At 42.0% G+C, this 21,760-nt stretch overlaps 1 protein-coding gene across 2 annotated transcripts in view; it reads right to left on the bottom strand.

Moving 5' to 3' along the window:
• Window positions 1-21,491, bottom strand: part of ARL13B (ARF like GTPase 13B) — an 86,335-nt gene extending 64,844 nt beyond the window's left edge. Inside the window, exon 1 of one of the 2 annotated variants that reach the window (XM_070406038.1) lies at window positions 21,180-21,491. In XM_070406038.1, the coding sequence (XP_070262139.1) occupies window positions 21,180-21,238 (59 nt within the window). In that variant the 5' untranslated portion in view covers window positions 21,239-21,491. The remainder of the gene's footprint in view (window positions 1-21,179) is intronic. The other variant, XM_070406039.1, reaches the window with a different exon arrangement.
• Window positions 21,492-21,760: the final 269 nt, after the last annotated feature.

Below are 21,760 nucleotides of genomic sequence, written 5' to 3'. Positions count from 1 at the left end.
AACAAAGCAAGCCACAATTAGCAGCATCCCCATACACCATGACCAGTCAGCCAGTGCCGGGATCAGAAAGAATGCCAAAGAGATCAACAGCAGATTATGAATTTAAGGAGCTGAGATAGTATGTAGGTACTACTATCCATGTGAAAATTTTACCTGCATTATCAATTTTGAAAAATATCAGTTTACTTCTTGAGAAAGCTGTGAGGTATTTAGAGTATAATTTATTATTTTGTTTGAAGAAGTTGTAACTACCAAATATTAAGGAATGAGATTTAAATGCAAAATACTTTCCTAAACAAAATATAGTAAATGACTATACTAAAAAAGGTGAATAATGTAGCATTTTAAGCAATATTTTAGAAAATTCAAGACACTACATATACAATGAATTAGAATAAAATTATATTAAAGTTAATTCAATTGCTCTTTACTAATTTATAATGCAGTTCAAGATCTACAGTGCTACTAACATCTCCATGAGCCAAAACAATTACTTTTGGGAACAAATCACCATTCACTGCTTATTTGCACCATTTATTCTATAAATATTGATTAAGCACCTATTATACAATAGCAAATAAACATCCACAATCCCCAGCCCTCATAAACCATAGAGCCTGGCAAGAAAATAGGCGATGGAGAGGTAATTATGTGTGATGACTGTTGTCGAGGGAAAGCACAGGCAGCCACAGGAAGAGATAACAGGCAACTGTGCCTATTCTGGAAGTCAAGGAAGACCACACTACAAATATGCAGCAGCTGGGTCAGCAGTTCCTAGAAACATCATAAAACCTTTCACATCCCTTATAAGACAAAGTAAAACATCTTAAGTTACCTTTTAAAGAAAATGGCCCCTCATTCTCTTAAATGGGTAGCATCTTATGTCCACCTCCCCAACTCCATCCTTGTTAATATTTCAGTTTTTAAAAAAACTTCCAGCCCTGGTTGGTGTGGCTCAGTTGGTTGAGTGTCATCCCGTGTACCAAAAAGATCAATGGTTCAATTCCTGGTCAGGACACATGCCTGAGTTGCAGGCTCGATCCCCGGGGGGGGGGGGGGGGGGGGACATGCAGGAGGCAGCTGATACATGTTTCTCTCTCACATCAAGGTCTTTCTCTCCCTCCCTCCCTCTTCCTCACTCTCTGAAAATATTTTTGTAAAAATATTCCAAATTATTACTATTACACATTGTTCTTAAAGCTAGCTACCAAGAATGTTAGCTTTTACCTTAAATGTTTTCATTGTTTAAAAATGTATCTTGCCCTAGCTGGTTTGGCTCAGTGGATAGAGCATCGGCCTAAGGACTGAAGGGTCTCAGGTTCAATTCCAGTCAAGGGCATGTACCTTGGTTGCGGGAATATCCCCAGCAGGGGGTGTGCAAGAGGCAGCCAATCAATGCTTCTCTCTCATCATTGATATTTCTCTCTCTCCCTCTTCCTTCCTCTCTGAAATCAATAAAAATAAATATTTTTAAATGTATCTTTATTGTTGAAGGTATTACAGATGTTCCTCTTCCCCTCCCCCCCAGTTAACCCCCTTTATCCTACTCCCACCCCGCCCTCAGGCCTTCATCACACAATTGTTGATTGTCTGTGTCCATGGGTTATGCATATCTACACTAATAAAAGACAAACATGCAAATTGACCATACCTTTGCTATGCCTTAAACCACGCCCACCAGCCAATCAGAGTGACTATATGCAAATTAACCCAACCAAGATGGCAGCCGGCAGCCACAGAGCTGGAGCAAGCAGGAGGCTTGGTTGCCCCAATGATGGAGGAAGCCAAGCTTCCCGCTTGCCGCGGTGGCTCTGAGCTCCACTCAAAGCAACAAAGTTTCAATTATAGAAGGTAAATAAATCCCAGATACCTACTTTCAGCCGGCCGTGGGAACGGAGCTGGAGCAAGCAGAAGGCTTCCCTCCCGCCCGCCCTGGCCAGCTCTGAGCTCCTCTCAAGGCAACAAAGTTTCAATTATAGAAGGTAACTAAATCCCAGAATAAAAAAAAAGAAAAAAAAGGAGAGGCTGGGAGCTTCCGTCGCCGGGGGGCTTGGCCAGCCTGAAAAGGGCCCTGAGGCCCTCACCCAGACTGGCCAGGCACCCCAGTGGGGACCACCCACCATGAAGGGGGTGTTGCCAGCCTGAAAACAGCCATCAGCCACTCACCCAGGCTGGCCAAACCTCCATGGGGTAAGGGTCCCCATTGCAGTCTGACATCCCTAGCGCTGCTGAGGAGGCGGGAGAGGATCCCACCACCACCGCTGTACTGGCAGCCGTCAGCCTGGCTTGCAGCTGAGTAGAGCTCCCCCTGTGGGAGCGCACTGATCTACAGGGGGCAGCTCCTGCATTGAGTGTCTACCCCCTGGTGGTCAGTGTGTGTCATAATGACCAGTCATTTCTAATTTTTCTGCTATTAGGGTCAATTTGCATATTACCCTTTTATTATATAGGATAGAGGCCTGGTGCACGGGTGGGGGCCGGCTGGTTTGCCCTGAAGGGTGTCCCAGATCGGGGGGGGGGGGGATCCCACTGGGGTGCCTGGCCAGCCTGGGTGAGGGGCTGAGGGCCGTTTTCAGACTGGCAACACCCCTTCAGGGTGGGGGTCCCCGCTGGAGTGCCTGGACGGTGTGGGTGAGGGGCTGAGGGCCGTTTTCAGGATGGCCATACCCCCTTCAGGGAGGGGGGGTCCTGCTGGGGTGCCTGGCCAGCCTGGGTGAGTGGCTGATGGCTGTTTGCAGGCTGGCCACAGCCCCTTCAGGGTGGGGGTCCCCGCTGGGGTGCCTGGCCAGCCTGGGTGAGTGGCTGATGGCTGTTTGTAGGCTGGTCACACCCCCTTCAGGGTGGGAGGTCCTGCTGGGGTGCTTGGCCAGTCTGGGTGAGTGGCTGATGGCTGTTTGCAGGCTGGCTAAGTCCCCAGCGGGGACCCTCACCCCATGAAGGTGTGGCCATCCTGGGTGAGGGGCTGATGGCTGTTTTCAGCTGGCCACGGCCCCCAGCCACCCAAGCTCCCAGTGGAGGCTGGCTGGAAGCAGGTATCTGGGATTTATTTAGCTTCTATAATGGAAACTTTGCTGCCTTGAGCGGAGGCCACAGTCGGCCAGGTCAGGCGGGAAGCTTGGCTTCCTCCATCGCTGGGGTAACCAAGCGTCCTTGCTTGCTCCAGCTCCATGGCTGCCGGCCACCATCTTGGTTGGGTTAATTTGCATATAGTCACTCTGTTTGGCTGGTGGGCATGGCTTGCGGCATAGTGGAGGCACAGGCAATTTGCATGTTTCTCTTTTATTAGATTAGATATACACATAGATATACTAGGACATCAGGTATCCAGGTGGTCTGCCTCATTTCCATCAAGATAATTTATAATTTTTTCCCCACATTTAGGCCCATCAGAATCATAACCTAGTTCCTGGACGTAATAGAAGGTATATTACCTAGTTATAGGTAAATTAACTAAAGTCATAAATTGCATACTGTTAATAAAAGCTACCCATAGGAAAAAAAAAATCCCTAACCGGTTTGACTCAGTGGATAGAGCGTCAGCCTGCAGACTCAAGGATCCCAGGTTCGATTCCGGTCAAGGGCATGTACCTTGGTTGCAGGCACATCCCCAGTAGGGAGTGTGCAGGAGGCAGCTGATAGATGTTTCTCTCTCATCAATGTTTCTAACTCTCTATCCCTCTCCCTTCTTCTCTGTAAAAAATCAATGAAATATATTTTTTAAAAAATAAAAATAAATAAATAAATAAAAGCTACCCATGATGTTGATGAAAATCAAGTCATAGTATTTTTCTGTTTAAAGTCCTTAAACAGAATCAAGACCAAACTCTGTATACTCTTCTTCTGCCACTCCCCAGCAGGCCTATAAGACCAGGAATTCTCCCAGTCCTTCCTGACTATCTTGCGACCACAGTAAATAGATCCTAACTTTGTCGTGCAACTTATCATACAGTCTCCTCTACTAAAAGCTCTCTTCATCAACTCTGTAGCCCCAGGATCAAATGTGTGAGGCATCTTTACTGAATGAAAAAACATAAATATAATGTGTCATTCCCCCATTTGCTGAGTAAAAATTAAGCTAAATTAAAATATATAACTTTAAGCAAAAAGGTACATATAGAATTTATAAAACTTTTTACCTCAAGGTAAAAGTTCAGTATTAAAGAATGTAATTAAAATCACATATCTTCTAACATCAAACTGACTAAAAAAAGTTTAGTTCTGAAAAAGTTTACAAGCTCATGGTTTCGGGGTAATAATTAACAGTGTTTATTTCAATTAACAGTGAAAAATATTTTTAAAACTGAAATAATTTCCAGTAAAAAAAAAAAAAAAAAAGGAAAGTAGGGATTAAGAGAGTAAAGGCCTGTTTTATATATTTTATCTCATGGTCTCTTTTTATATAAAAATGTACAACGTAGCATACCAGAAATATAAGCAACATAATATTGAAGTTTTAACTTAGATTCAAAAAACACTTGAATTTGAATATTTTCTGAATGACATTACTGCAATCATTTGAACATCTACAACTCTAAACTGCATCTGCCAACTAAGGAAGACAATACTTCAAAGGAGGTCATTACATAAAAGCTATTTCTAAAAAAATATTATACAAGTCAAAATAAAATATTTCATTAAAAAACAAAATTTGAGACATCAAGACTGATATGTATTACCTAAAATATTTAAAACTATATGGAGCAGGTTCTAAATTTACAAGTAACAAATACATACATGGAAAGGGATTTGGAAACACTGTTTTATAACAGATAGTTAAGAGAATGAAAAAAACCTACCACAAAGAAAATGATACAATGAAAAAAATTATGATGTGATTTTATTGTGCAAGTGTATGACTTTCTGAGATTTTAATTCAGATAGTACAGCCCAGGACAACAGCACACCAAAAACACTATCTGGACTCATGGAGTACTAATAAGTAGTAAGAGGATCAAACTTGGGATCATATGCTTTTAAATCTTGATCAAATGAAATTTTTAGTGTCAGTTTGTCGATTTCTAAAATATAAGGGGATAGAATCAGGATATCTCTAGGTCCTAGCCTACCCTGAAATTCTAAAATTCTTAATTTGAATAAACAAGAAGTTGTAGGGGGATAAAAAGAAATGTAAGATATTCCAGTTCTGCATACAACACATCAGATAATCCCTGCTAATCTGTATGTACAGCTTAATTTAAAAAAATTAGGAACTCAGCAATTTCTAGAAATGGTATAGATTTATAGTTATATTTATTTAGAACAAGAAAGATGGCTATTAGAGTACTAACTGTTCCCCCACTGAAAAAAAATTCACAGCAAGGATGACATTGCACATCACTGTATGTTTCCCAGACACCACACTGGTCAATGCACACTGCTTACTGTGACATCTGAGGCTCTTCCTTCAGACTTGGTCACAGTGAACAGCAATTTACTTAGAAATTTGAAGGAAAGCTTTGCTTGTCTGAAATATGACATCAAAAAAACAGATGGGCAAGGAACTAGTAATTCCAGGGAGTAACTGTGGGGAGGAATGGTAGGAGATGAATAGAGTGCAGGGAACTTCAAGGATTTATTGCCTTTTCTTTAGAAAAAAAAATGACATCTCATGAGCAAAGATAAATATTCTTAAAACTTAGGTGATAAGCACATGAGTACTTACTATATTTTTCTTTTTGTTTAAATGATGGTAAAAATACTCTTATTATTTTTACATTATAATCTACTTATATAAAAACCACGGGTGGTGTTCATCACGACCACAACCGCCCTGACCAAACGGAAGGAAGTCAGTCCTGCAGGGGTTGTCTTGGCAACGGCTGCGCCCTCCTCCCGAGCTGTTTCCTGTAAGGGCGAGGTTTGAGGCAGGAACCCGCCCTGGGAGCATGGAGGCATATCTTTCTAAAGTGTGCCATGCCAGCACAGCCGGGGTGAACCTGAGTGTGGGCAGCTGAAAGGCTTAGAAAAGACAGAGAATGAAATCTGCGTCTCGATGGGACGCTGCTTCTCTGAGAGACAGCAACCATGCCCACAGCCATGCCTTTATTTTATAGCAGATGCTATGAGGCAAAATAAGGGCATGACCAAGATGTTTACAACATTCTCCTGGGTTTCAATCCTACTCAACTACATGCACCTGAACTCTATCAAGCCTACATCACTCAGGCAGATGGGGCCACGTGTTCGGACCATAGGTTCAAGCTTACAACTATAGCTGTTGGCTATAATTGTGCTGGGAGGGCCCTGCCCTCCAAGCTGGGACTTGCACGTGGCAATGAGAGGACTGTGCCCTCTCATCAGTCCAAAGCTTGAACCTGTCCAAAACACTGTAGCGGCTCCCCACAATAAAGTTTTAATTCTGTTTCTTTGTTACTGATGTTGTGGCCCCACCCCATAACAAAGAAACAATTTCCGGAAGATGAGGCCCAGGATTCAGGATTTTTAAAAGATTCCCAGGTGATTCTAATGTGCAGCCAAGGTTGAGAACCACTGCTATAGATAATATTAAAAATATATCTAAACGTGCAATTCTTTCTCCAAAAAATGAGCATGTTCAAAAATTAAATGAAGAAAATTTGGATATACTTGATGGAGATTTTCACACATATTTGAGTGATGATTCCATTGATTCCACAGATGATGCTGAAAAGGAAAATTTTCCGATTGAATTTCTTAATAGTATTACTCCTTCGGGAATGCCGTGTCATAAATTAAAATTGAAAGTGGGTGCAATCATCATGCTATTGAGAAATCTCAATAGTAAATGGGGTCTTTGTAATGGTACCAGATTTATTATCAAAAGATTACAACCTAGCCCTAACCGGTTTGGCTCAGTGGATAGAGCATCGGCCTGTGTAGTGAAGGGTCCCAAGTTCAATTCCAGTCAAGGGCATGTACCTTGGTTGCGGGCACATCCCCAGTAGGGGGTGTGCAGGAGGCAGCTGATCGATGTTTCTCTCTCATCGATGTTTCTAACTCTCTATCCCTCTCCCTTCCTCTCTGTAAAAAAAATCAATAAAATATATTTAAAAAACAAAAAGATTACAACCTAACATTATCAAAGCTGAAGTATTAACAGGATCTGCAGAGGGAGAGGCTGTTCTGATTCCAAGAATTAATTTGTCCCCATCTGACACTGGCCTCCCATTTAAATTGATTCGACAACAGCGGTTTCCCATGATGCCAGCATTTGTGATGACTATTAATAAATCACAAGGACAAACTCTAGACAAAGTAGGCATATTCCTACCTCAACCTGTTTTTGCACATGGTCAGTTATATGTTGCTTTCTCTCGAGTCTGAAGAGCATGTGATGTTACAGTTAAAGTTCTAAGTACTTCATCACAAAGGGAAATTAGTCAAGCACTCCGAAAGTGTTTTCACTCTTAATGTGGTGTACAAGGAGATATTAGAATAAGTTTAATCACTTTATCAGTCATTGTTTGCATCCCTGTTGTTTTTATATCTTATTTTTGTTGTTCTCATATCATGTTTTTGTCGTTTTTATATCATGCCTCTGTTGTTGTTATATCCTTTTGTTACTGTTTATTTATTAATAAATTTATATATTATTTTCATACACATTTTACTAATTTCCTTTCATCTCTCACATTTCTATTATAGAGAAAGGGCAAATAGCAATATTAAAACATCTCTGCTAATTAATTCCCTTTTTAAAAAAATATATTTTATTGATTTTTTACAAAGAGGAAGGGAGAGGGATAGAGAGTTAGAAACATCGATGAGAGAGAAACATTGATCAGCTGCCTCCTGCACACCCCCTACTGGGGATGTGCCCACATCCAAGGTACATACCCTTGACCGGAATCAAACCCAGGACCCTTGGGTCCACAGGCCGATGCTCTATCCATTGAGCCAAACTGGTCAGGGCAATTGATTCCCTTTTAATGTGCACGAATTTCATGCACCGGGCTACTAGTCTTATATAATAAAGAGCTAATATGTTAATTAAACCAAATAGCAGAATGAATTTCATGCATTGGGCCTCTAGTATTACATTAAATTCTTGTTGTAAACATTCTTTCACTTAAATTACTGTGAATTGTCTGCTTCTCATAAGTGGGCCATTCCTGAAATCATGCTCATAGTAAGCTTAGGGAGTACAAATTTCTTCATGACCCAGGTAAATTAAATCCCTCCCAAAATCCTGCTACCAATTCCTGATAAAAATCTTGAAGATCATCTTTCAACTGCTGAATATTCTATCATACTTTATATGCACTATTTCATCAACTAGATGCTACTTGATATAAAAATAGGAGTTCAGAGTAGGTAGGTGATAATATGTAAGGATGAAGACTAAGGATGAAGACCTGCTTACAGATATTTACTGGTCCAGATATTTACTGAGCAGCATGGTTTAACAGACCTTGTGTTGAGCCCAAGATGAAGACTGCTCCCGATACACAAAATAAATATGAATAGAGATCTAAATGTTAAAAGTTAAAACATAAGTGTACTAGAAAAAAGTATAAGTGAATATAATCTTGGAGTAGTAATGAACTTCCTAATTTTACACTGAAAGAATGATATATTTGAATAAAATATTTTAAAATTTTATGATTCACAAAAACCACCAAAAAATTTCAAACCATAATAGAAGAAAAATATATTCAACATATACTACAGAGAAACAGTTCCTATGATAAACAAAATCCTCTTTTAAACTAAGAAAATTCAATAAGAAAATGAGTGCAGCTGCCCCAATAGAAAAACATCAAAGAGAATCATTGGGAAATTCCCCAGACAATACAAATGTCCAAGGAAAAAATGTTTAATCTTACCAGTAAACATGAAAATAAAAACTGCCGGGCCGGCATGGCTCAGTGGTTGAGCTTCAACCTATGAACCTGGAGGTCACATTTTAATTCTGGGTCAGGGCACATGCCCAGATTGCAGGCTCAATCCCCAGTAGGGGACATGCAGAAGGCAGCTGATTGATGATTCTCTTTCATCACTGATATTTCTCTCTCTCTCTCTCCCTCTCCATTCCTCTCTGAAATCAATAAAAATATATATTTTTTAAAAAAGAAAAAAACTAAAACTAGTGTTTTCCTTTAACAAAACGACTCCAACTTTTTAAGGGAAAAGAAAGCACTCTTAAACACTGCTAGTAGGAGTAGAAATTAGTTTTTAAAAAAAAGCTTTTCTGCCAAACCGGTTTGGCTCAGCGGATAGAGCATCAGCCTGCGAACTGAAAGGTCCCAGGTTCGATTCCGGTCAAGGGCATGTACCTTGGTTGCGGGCACATCCCCAGTCGGGGACGTGCAGGTGGTAGCTGATTGATCTCTCTCATCGATGTTTCTGGCTCTCTATCCCTCTCCCTTCTTCTCTGTGAAAAATCAATAAAATATTTAAAAAAAAAAAAAAAAAAAAAGCTTTTCTGAAGAGCAATTTGACAATATATATCAAATGCCTTAAACTTTTTCATATTATTTGATCTGGAATTTTCAAAGATATTTATGTAAAAATGCTCCCCAAAGCATTGTTGGTAAATAGTGAACTATTTTAAACATTCTAAATATATAATAACAGGAATGATTAAACACACTTTAATAAATGTATGCAACACACTACTCTGCTGCTATTAAAAAAAGATGTTGAAAAAATATGTAAGGATGCAAAAATATATGAGTTATACATTAAAGCAAAAATAAAAAGCTGTGAAACAGCACTATTACTTCATTGTTGTTTTAAAATTTACATGTATGTAAGAAATTCTGCACTTAAAATACTAAAAATGGTAATCTCTAGAGGCATGAGCTTATGGGTAACTTAAATACTAGTATACTACTTTTAGCTTAACTGAGCCTTCAATGTTCTCCAATAAACATACATTAGCTTTAAATAGCAATAAACATAAATTATTTTTAAATGTTTGAAAAATAACAATAGCTCCTGCCTACAAGGTATCTTGGAGAACTAGTGAAAAGATTAAACGTTTCACTATAATAAATGATTAAATATAGAGACAAATACAAGGTGCTAGGTAAATACAATAAAAGGGTGAATAATGTAGCTGGAATTCAAAGACAGTTTCCTAAAGAAAAGAATCTCCTAGCTGGCCGAAATCGGTTTGGCTCAGTGGATAGAGCGTCGGCCTGCGGACTCAAGGGTCCCAGGTTCGATTCCGGTCAAGGGCATGTACCTGGGTTGTGCAGGTACTGGAGATGTGCAGGAGGCAGCTGATCGATGTTTCTCTCTCATCGATGTTTCTAACTCTCTATCCCTCTCCCTTCCTCTCTGTAAAAAATCAATAAAATATATTTAAAAAGAAAATATATTAAAAAAAAAAAAAAGAATCTCCCAGCTGAAATTTGAAGCATGATAAGGAACAGCCAAAGAAGAAAGGCATCTGGAGGAAAGGGGGAACTAGAGAACTTAAGTATCCCAAATTTGGCATGACAGTAGGAGAAAGAATGGCTTATGAACAGTCCACTTAGCCAGTTAAGGACAAATCATGAGTAACTTGTAAGTAATAAGATTAGATGCTATTCCTAAGGCAATTAGGAAAGATTTTGAAGACTTAAAATCCGTTGTATACTACAAAAGACCACTGACCGCAGTGTGAAGGATTAATCAAAAGGGGATAGTGGAAAATCTGCCAAAGAAATGGGAGAGTCCAGCAGGCTTAGCTCAGTGGTTGAGCATCAACCTATGAACCAGGAGGTCACAGTTCAATTCCTGGTCAGGGCACATGCCCTGGTTGAAGGCTTGATCCCCAGTGTGGGGTGTGCAAGGAGGCAGCCAATCGATGATTCTCTTTCATCATTGATGTTTCTATCTCTCTCCCTCTCTCCCTTCCTCTCTGAAATCAATAAAAAATATATTTTAAAAAAAAAAAAGAAATCTGGGAGAGAATGGAATAATGGATAGAGCATTGGGTATGGCAAAGCTGAAAAGAGTGCAAGATAATTAAGTGGTTAAAACAACAGGTAGAAATCAAAGGATTCTAATGATTTAAGAGAATAAAACACAAAAGGGTGTCCAGGATTACTCTTGGCCTCTGATTTGGGTAACAGAAGGACAAAAGCAATTTGTCATGGAAATCAGAGACTTAAGCGCAATTTGGATGTGGTGGGATTGAGGGTTCTGTGAACTGGCTATGTAAGTCTTCAAGTGGTAGATGAGTCTTTGTGCTGGAAACTTGTACTTGGGAGTGAATGTTGAGGTGGTAGCTGAAGTCCAATATTAGGTGAGATTGACCACAAAGAGAGAATATGTAGAAGAAAATAGTTGAAGACAAACCCTGGGGCAAACCTGGGGAGTCAGATGAAGAAAGGCTAACTGGCAAGTAGACACAGAAAAGGAAAAAGGCAGAAAAGCAAAGACTTAAAAATTCAGGAAACTTATTGTTGAGAGTATTACAAATGTAATATCCACTTCCACCAAGTTCCCACCCTGCCCCAGGCCTTCCTAATTTTTGTGTTCATAGTTAATGCATACGTGCATATGTTCTTTGGTTAACTACTTCTCCCCCACACCCCCTTCCCTCTGAGATTCCTCAGTCTGTTCCATGTTTCCATGCCTTTGGATCTATTTTATTCATCAATTTATTTTGTTCATTAGATTCTTTATTTATTTTGATTTTTAAATTAAATCATTGATAGATATGTATTTATTGCCATTTTATTGTTCATGTTTTTTCTTCTCCTTCTTTTCCTCTTCTTCCTGAAGAATACCCTTCAACATTTCATGTAATACTGATTTAGTGTTGATGAACTCCTTTAGTTTTTTCTTGTCTGTGAAGATCTATATCTCACCTTCAATTCTAAATTATAGCTTTGCTGGGTAGAGTGGCTGTAGGTTCTTGCTATTCATCGCTTTGAATATTTATTTCCACTCCCTTCTGGCTTGCAAAGTTTCTGTTGAGAAATCAGCTGATAGTCGTATGGGCACTCCCTTATAGGTAACTAACTGCTTTTCTCTTCCTGCTTTTAAGATTCTCTCTTTGCTTTAACCTTTATAATATGAATATATATACATACATATCCATATATCCATATATACATATATACATATATACATATATATCCTATCTAATAATAGACAAACATGGTAATTAACCGTAACTTTGCTACCCTTCCCATTGGCTAATCAGTGAGATATGCAAATTAACTGCCAACCAAGATGGTGGCCGGCAGCCAGGCAGCTGAAGCAAACAGGAAGCTTGCTTGCTCCAGTGATGGAGGAAGTCAAGGTTCCCCGCCTGCCTCTGCTGGGCTCTGAGCTTGCACTATAAGAAACAATGTTGCAATTATAGGAGCTAAACAAACCCCAGAAACCTGCTTTCAGCCGTCAGACTTGGAGCTGCAAGAGTGTTTCAATTATAGAAGCCAAACAAAAGCAGATACCTGCTTTCAGCAGCTGAGGTCTCAGAGCTGGAGCCGAGTCTCAGAGCTAAAGCCAGCTCTCAGTTCCAGTAACAGCCATAGAAGGTAAATAAATCCCAGAATAGTAAAAAAAGAAAAAAGAAAAAAAGGAGAGTTGGGAGCTTCAGTCACCCACCAGCCTGAAAACGGCCCTCAGCCCCTCACCCAGACTGGCCAGGCACCCCAGTGGGGACCCCCACCCTGAAGGGGGTGCGACCAGCTGCAAACAGCCATCATCCCCTCATCCAGGCTGGCCATGCACCCAAGCGGGACTCCCACCCTGATCCGGATCACCCTTCAGGGCAAACCAGCTGGCCTCCACCCGTGCACCAGCTGGCCTCCACCCGTGCACCAGGCCTCCACCCGTGCACCAGGCCTCTATCCCAGCACCGGGATCAGCGGAGCCACGAGGCCTCCCAAACCCGGGATCAGCAGAGCCGCGAGGCCTCATGCCCCGGTGTCAAGCGGAGCCGTGAGGCCTCTCAGCACCGGGATCAGCGGAGCAGCAAGGCCTCCTAGCACCGGGATCAGCTGAGCAGCGAGGCCTCACTGCCCCGGTGTCAAGTGGAGCCACGAGGCCTCCCAGCACTGGGATCAGCGGAACTGATCCCCAGGGCAACTGGCTGTGAGGACCAGCTGTGACTATGGTGGAAGAGCTGCTGTGCAGGAGACATCACTACAGGGCAGGACTTGCTTCAGTGGGGCTTGGTGCTCAGCGAGTCTGTCCCGAGTGTGTTGCTCGTGGATGTGTAGAGCTGTAATCTGGTGTGGTCTGAAGCTGTCCACTGGTGCATTGTATCTTGGGTCCCCATGAAGGTGCAAAGTCAGCCACTGCCTATGCCCTGCCTGGAGTCACCTATCAGGAGTTACAGAGTGATCTTCAGATGGCTGATAATTATATTAGGCTTGGAAGTGCCCAGGAGAGGCCAATCTGTGAAACAAAGCAGGCTGCTATTAGTTCTGGGTCTGGGGCCACTTATTGAGTGGTATGGGGCATGCTGATGCCAGCTGCTACTTGAGAGATTTTAGGAAAGTCTGAAGCCTGAGCCAGGACAGGCCATTCATATGGAAAAGCTGCTGCAAACAGCTTGGGTGGTGCTGCAAATTGGTTGGGGTGGGATGTCAAGGAATCATCAAAGTGGAGTGAACAGTGTGAGCTAGGCTGATGGAAACTCATATATAGTACCTGCCAGTCAGCTCTGTAAAGGGGGAGGACTCAGCATCAGAACAATGACTTCTGCCAGCACGTTCGTCTGGGAGAAAGGCTCCCCCAAGTTCTTGCCTGCTGCCAGACAAGCTAATTCCTCCCAGTATGTCCCTAGGTCCCCCAAGTCGCTGCCCCAGTGCTGGAGCTTAAAGAGAGCAAGTCTGAGTAAGTCCATGCACCAACCCTTTAAGAGGAACTGTGTGGGACTCCAGCAAGCTCCCTGTCATTCAGTCACTCTCCCCACTGGTTTTTATAGCCCGAAGTTACAAGGGTTTCTCTTCCCAGCACTGGTCTAATGGCGTCTGGTGTGGGGTGAGACCCCTTGCTTCTATTAAAACCACTGCAGCCTATATATCACTCCTAATTTAAAAAATGACACACTTGGGTGTCAGACCAGCACATTCGACGCCTCTACCCCTCCTAGCAGTCTCAATGTGCTTTCTTCTTTACTTCTCTAGTTGTAGGATTTCCACTCAGCCAGATTTAAGGTTCTAAATTATGACTGTTCTGTATTTCAGTTGTAATTTTGATGTGGTTGTGGGACGCGGCATGGACCGGCATTTACCTACACTGCCATCTTGGTTCTCCTCAATAAGAGATTGGTTTTATATGTCAAACTAGTGGTCCAGTGCATGAAATTTGTGCGGGGGGGGGGGGGGGGGGGGGTTCCCCCTCAGCCCAGCCTGCACCCTCTCCAATCAGGGACCCCTTAGAGGATGTCTGACTGCCGATTTAGGCCCAATCCCTGCAGTCGGACATCCCTCTCGCAATCTGGGACCGCTGGTTCTTAACACTACGGTGTCGGGTGAATTTCCCGCCAAAATATAAGATGGCGCGGGCAATTATTTAGGTTTCCCGAGCAAAATCAGAGTTAGTTTAAAATGCCTATATCTTTTGAAGTATGGGTTCGAAGTATGGGTATGAAACGGTTCGCATACGCAGGTAGGTATCTTTGTGAACGGCAAACAAACAAATATTTGGTAATACGCAGTTACAATCGGCCCGAGTTTACACGTTTCCCGCACTCCACCGCAAATCTATATGAACCGAGTTAAGACGGCTCCCGCGGAGTACGTGCAATTCACGCGAGCCGACTTAACTCGTTTCCCGCAATCCAAGTGTTAACTGCTCACCTGCCTGCCTGATCGCCCCTAACTGCCTCTGCCTGCCTGCCTGGTTACCCCAACCCCTCTGCCTGCCTGCCTGATTGCCTCTAACCTGCCTGCTTGGCTGATCCCTCTAACTGCCTCTGCCTCCCTGCCTGATCGCGCCTAACTGCCCTCCCCTGCCAGCCTGATCGCCCCCCCAATTGCTCTCCCCTGCCAACCTGGTCTTGCCCCCAACTGCCCTCCCCTGCCGGCTTGATCGCTCCTAACTGCCTCTGACTTGGCCCCCACCATCATGGTTTTGTGCGGAAGGAAGTCGGATGTCCGGAAGATGGCTGGTCGACCCAGTCTAATTAGCATATTACCCTTTTATTAGTATAGATGATGCCAAGAGATTGAAAATAATTCATCCTCTATAATAAAAGGTTAATATGCAAATTGACCCTAACCACAGAACGACCGCTGGACCAGTCACAATGAGGCACACTGACCACCTCTTAGTCCCTTCCCCCGGCCATCAGGCACCAATCACCCAACAGTGAACGGGGAACCGGGGGTGGGTCGGGGGGAGAGGGGCAGGCTGCAGGCAGCTGGGGAAGATGGCCCTGATGGCAGGCCAGGCTTCGGGACCTTACCTGCGCACAAATTTTGTGCGCCAAGCCTCTAGTTGTATATAATAACCATGCTGCATCTAATATAGTACAAACAACTGAATTGAAGGGTCTATGTCAAGCATGTCAAACTCAAAGGCTAACGTGGGCCAAATATATAAGGTTTAAGTTTATGTGTGTTGCAAAAAAACAAAAGCTTCAATTTTCATAGAAACATAGGTTTATTTTGATAGAGACATGCTGAATACAAAGGGCTGAAATAAATGAGTAATTGTTAACATAAAATAATAGAACATTTTAATAAAAACTGATATTTTTTCTTGAACATTAACTTGCTAGACACTGAATAACTGCACAAATAAGCATAATGCAAATAAACCTATTTTTCTTGTTCTCCAAAAGCGAAATATTTCCTATTGTGCACACCAAACAAGTCAGAACAAGACTAATGACTTGCCAATTGGCTGCTAAAATATTCACTGCTAGTATTAGTGAAGAGAAATGGTGCACCTGCACATAAGGGAAATGGATGCAACACGATTACAGTAATCAGTTATTAGCAAACATAGTTTGTTATTAATAATTATGTATAAAGGATATTGTAAAAGTTAAGTTATGAAATTTTTACTAAAACAATAGAGGCCCTGTGCATGAAATTCATGCATGGGTAGGGTCCCTAGCGGCTGCCAACCGGGGCCTCCCTTCATTCCATGCTGCCCCCTGGTGGTCAGTGCACATCATAGTGAGCAATCGAACTCCCAAGGGGACACTTTGCATATTAGGCTTTTATATATATAGACTAGAGGCCCAATGCACAAAATTCATGCAAAAGTAGGCCTTCACAGCCCCGGCTTCATCTGGAAGGTCATCCAAACAGTCGTTCTGCTGTTCAGCCGTTCGGTGGATTTGCATATTACACTTTTATTATTATAGATTTCATACATACTGTTATATTGGCTGGGCTGCAAAAATATTCGTTGTGGGCCTCGAGTTTGACATGCTTGGTCTAGGAGAAGTCTTCTAATGAAAGATGTTAAGGAATATATGAGAGAGGAGGGAGCTGGTTGTGCCTGTAAGCCATTGCCAACTGTTGAGTTTGGGGTGAAGGGAAGGAGAAAGGGTAAGAGAAAGAGGGAAAGAGGGTTATTTAATATGGTAGACACAGAATAATGGCCCCCAAAGATGTCCACATCCTAATCCCTGGAATTTGTGAATATGTTACCATACATGGCAAAAGAATTTTGCCAAAATGATTAAGGTTCTTGGAGGGGGAGTATATCTTTGAGCATCCAGGAAATCACAAGATTCCTTATAAGGGAGAGACAGAAGATCAGAGGAGAACATGCTATGCTATTGGCTTTGAAGTTGGAGGGAGGGACATGGGCCAAATAACAGACAGCCTCTTCCTTTGGTGGAAAAGACAAAGAAAAAAAGATTCTCTCATAGACCCTCCAGAAGGTATGCAACTCTGCTGACCAATTTCAGGCTTCTGGAGTCAAAACTATGGGATAATAAATTTGTGCTGCTTGAAATCACTAAGTGAATATAATTTGCTACAGCAGCAAAAAGAAACATTTAGTTTGCTTTGCTTTTTTTAGGTAAGGAAGCTGAGGGTCTTTATGACTTTAATTAAATTTAGTTTTAAATCCTAGTTCTAGAAATCATATCTATCTCTATATATACCCCTCAGAGACCCAGGCTTTCCCCCACATAATCAGCAACCCCCAAGGCAGAAGACAGTAGCCTAGACCTGACAAATGATCACACCATCTGGACCTCTGGCGGGCTAACCACAACATCTTGACCCATAACATTTCAGTTCCTGAGCCCTAAGGTGGAACCACCACTGGCTATTTTCCCATGAGACCAGACAGACACTGGAAAAGACCGCAGAGCTGTCCTCATGACCTGAAGTGATGATTCACTACCCTTACTCCACCTCCAACCAATCAACTCCCAGCTCAACCCAAACCCCTAATCCACCATGTCTTGAGATTTTGCCCTATATAATCTGTAACCTACACGCCACAGAGGAGTTCCAGCTTCTGAGCATTCGCTTCCCATTCTCCTGGATGGTGCCATTCATCAATAAAATAGTCTTTCTCCACTGCAATTCTCAGGGTCTAGTGTTTGGCTTTGCTAGAGCCGAGTGAACAAACTCTTCCTGTTCTATAACCACAGTAAGAGAAGCTTGAACATGTTTATGTACTAAAGAAGAAATAGAAGCGAAGCTCTGAGGGAAAAACAGAAAGACTTATTTAGTTTGGATAATAAAATTGAATAATAAATTTTGGGATAAAAGTTTAGATTGATTCCTGCATCCCAGAAGTCCTATCACTGATCTCTAGCCAAATGCTGAGCAACTAAAGTTCACCAGGAAGTGGGAAGAAATGAAATAAAGAGCACAGGCATAAGAATTAGCCTGAGAAAAGAAAATGGACCCTTCTTCCATTAACATAGAAAATGATAAGTATAAAATGAATCGAGGAGGATAATTTACTAATCAGCACGTGTGTCCTAGAATCATAGGTGTTATTTACTGAGTAAATACTATGTACAAAGCATCAAGTACTTGGGTAAATTTTCTTTCTCAAAATGCTGCATGACAGAAATTATCCACACTTGACACATAAAAAAAATTGCCAAAACTCCTAGGATTCAAACTTGAATCTGTTTGACTCAAAACACTATACTGAGAAATTGGGTTGACACCACCATACCAAGTGACCTAGGTAAACACCACCAGTCACGAGACATATCAACATCACACACTCCTGGATGTATTGTACTGAGAAGGACACCTCACCTTTGTGGTATCCCTCTGCCCAACTAATGCAACAACACCTTTACCAAATCACAAGAAAACACCAAACACATTGAAGGGGGTTCTACAAAACAACAAACAAATACTCTTCAAAGTCTCAAGGTTTTAAAAAACAAGGAAAGACTGAGGAACTACCACAGATTGAGGGAGACCAAAGAGACATGGCAAAGCAATATGGAATCCTGGGATAGATCTCTGACTAAAAAAAGGGCATTAGGTGTTAAAACTGGTAAACTCAGAATAAAGTCTATAATTTAGTTAATAGCATTGTATCAAAGTTAATTTCTTAGCTTTGACCACTATATTGTGGTCTCAAAATAAAAGTTAGTTTTTTAAAAACCCACACTGCCTGGCTGTTGTGACTCAGTGCCTGAGCATCAACCCATTAACCAAGGTCACCAGTTTGATTTCCAGTCAAGGCACATGCTCAGGTTGCAGGCTCGATCACCAGTATGGGGCATGCAGGAGGCAGCTGATCGATGATGTTTCTCTCTCATCAATGTTTCTATCTCTCTCTAAAAATCAATAAAAATATATTTTAAAAAATAAATAAAAATAAAAGCCCAACACTACATTGCACTGCTTCTATAGGAGCACGACACTTATATAACTATGGGTCTAGCTATTAGTCTATTCAAAAGTAATTTACATAGATTGAAAGCCTAGTTCAGATTCTGACTGTTGGTTAACAATAGCATGCCTATTGTCCCTGAATTATCTGGCATGATAATTACCTGGCATGATAAGCAAAAATTTCATATATACTTTAAATCAGTTTGCTCACTTCTCATTTATTCCAGTAACTGCAACTACATATGCCAATATTATTTACATAAGATGATTATTGCTAAGGAGTGATCAAAATACATACAATATTTTGCAAATATTTATTTAGGCACTATTATGAAGTAGGCATTGAACAATGATACTTAAAAGATGGGTGTAATCTAACTTGTTTTTAATTCCTTTGGCTGTTAACTCTATCCAACAGTGAGAGATACTAGTATTTACCTATGCCTCTACATTAGGCCATGTAGATCAGGGAGTTCCCATAGAATTACACTGTAAACCATATATGTGAGTTTAAATTTTCTAGTAACTGCATTTTAAAAGTGAAAATAAAAGATGCAATCATTTTACTATAATTCATTTAATCCTGTACATGCAAAAGTTATTTTAACATGTAATCACGCTGAAAAAAAAGACATGATATTTACTTATTTTTTATTTTTTGCATAATAAATCTTCTAAATCCACTTTGTATTATATTATATACTTCAGCATCTCTATTAGGACTAGCCACATTTCAAATGCTCAACTGCCACATGCAGCAAGTGACTACTCTACTGGACAACACAGTTCTAGATGCTACTTAGACAAAGATACATTCTCCTTTCTCTGAACTCTATCTTTTCTTTAAACAATTAACCCCGATGTTACACTATACCTGCTAAGAGAAGCAAATACAAAGAATGATGAATTAAACTGAAAACTTCTTTGGAGTGCAAGCTTTTTGGGTGTTTTAGTTAAAAGAAGACATGGTATTGTGCCCTCTTCTAAAAACAACATACATTTTAAAAAAGCAGAAATAGGGGAAAAAAAGAAGAGAAACCATTTATTATGAGTGATCCTCAAATCTCAGTAGAGATTCTGTTATGAGCACATAAGATGATTAGAACAAATCTATACACCCAAACACATCTTTGACTCTATCAGTCAATCATATTACTTATATTTAAAACATTCAAATCCGCCGAAACCGGTTTGGCTCAGTGGATGGAGCGTCGGCCTGCGGACTGAAGGGTCCCAGGTTCGGTTCCGGTTGGGGGCATGTGCCTGGGTTTCGGGCACATCTCCAGTGGATGTGCAGGAGGCAGCTGATCGATGTTTCTAGTTCTCTATCTCTCTCCCTTCCTCTCTGTAAAAAATCAATAAAATATATTAAAAAAAACAAAACATTCAAATCCAATTAAGAGGGAATAATTTTAAAAGTTTTGTTTAGAGCACATTTCTTTTCCAAATGTAGACATACACTTTTTCCTTATAACATACAAGTATAGCTTTTCAGATTTACTCTTTAAAGGATAGCTCATCCTTACTGCAAACACTATGCTTGAAATGTTAATTTAAAAAAAACACACAAAAATTTTACTACAATTTACCCTTGGCCTAATTCCAAAGTAGAACTGTAAGAAGTCGTTATTTTTTATAAAGAGTAACCAACTTAAGCTTTCTTTATAGGTTGAGCCCCTCAATTTAAAAAAAAAACCAAAACATCATTTTCACTGATTCCTTCCTAGTACAGTGCCTCTGGCACATAAGATTTTCTCAACAAATACTTGTTGAGAAGTGGATGAATGAATATCTGGTATCGGGCAATGAATATTAATATATCTGGCATTTCAAAATAAAAAGTTAAGAATTAGACTCTTTCAATGAAAAGGATTAACTAGATTTCAATTGAAGCGAACCTACAGTTAAGAAAACCCTTTCCATCAGTTACTCGCATTTAATACAACACTCCTGAGGCACAGATGTGATCACCCCTCATTAAATATATGAGGAAGGTGGGGCCAAAAAATCTATAAAGTCATACACTGTAATTATGAAGTAGTGGAGCCAGATTTCAAGCCCAAGGAAGTCCTCAAACAAAACGTGTGTGACTGTGTTGGAAAGGGGTGTGTGAATGTTATGAAAACAATATCCCATGCTTCTCTACTTAAAAAAAGAAAATCCTCATTACAAAAACTTCAGAGGATTAATACACACGTGTACAAAATCCACAGCTCTTAAAGTGTTTTGAACCCATTTAAATTATAACAACAAGCGCTCTTGCTGAAGCCTTAACGCAGCTCGGCAAGAAGGCGGCATCCTTCTGTCCTTCCCTCCGGGGACCAATCAAACCGGGAGCGACAGCATCCCCCGCGGCCTGGGACAGGCTCGCCCGGGCCCAGAGGGGCGGCTCCCCGCCCAACTGCTCGCCGAGGGGCGCAGCGGCCCCCGGTCCCCGGGAAGGCGCGGGCCGGCGGCTCAGCCTACCTGACGGGCTCCTGCCGCCGCTTGAACCAGCTGCAGCAATTGGCCATCAGCCTCAGCATCCCAGGCCGCTCCTCCCTCCGCCTCCCATCCGAGCCTGGAGCGGGGATGGGCCCCTAGTGGCCCCGGGCCGCGTCCCGAACAGCCTTCACTACGAAAAGCCTCAGCGCGGTGAGCCTCGGAGGAGAGGGCAGGAGGGGGGTGAGGGCGACGGTCAGTCCGAGCAGAAGCCGGTATGATCGCGCCGGCCCGCGAGCCGACGACTGCGCTCCCGGCCGGGGACGGCGGAGGAAGAGGCGCAGATTCACAGACCCGAGCTGGGTAGCGGGCCGACCGGAGAAAACCCCCGCGTTGACGCGCTGACGTCCCTCCCCGGCGTGGCGGGCCCTTCCAAGCACCGCCCACACGCCCCTCCAATCATCGTTCGCGGGCCGGCGGTGGGGGCCTCTGAGTGGCTGGAGGGCCAGGTTCTCCTCCCCTCCCGCCCCCCCCGTTTCTGCCCGAGAGGTGGGAGGAAGAAGGGGGAGGGGTCTAGAAGAAGGAGGTGTTGTCCCGGGAAGATGATTCTCGTTACTAGGCAACGG

Source organism: Myotis yumanensis, unplaced genomic scaffold (genome assembly GCF_028538775.1).
Source record: "Myotis yumanensis isolate MYYU_CA2020_CCGP unplaced genomic scaffold, mMyoYum1.0.hap1 SCAF_2, whole genome shotgun sequence".
NCBI lineage: Eukaryota > Metazoa > Chordata > Mammalia > Chiroptera > Vespertilionidae > Myotis > Myotis yumanensis.
This window is presented reverse-complemented; position numbering and strand designations above follow the sequence as displayed.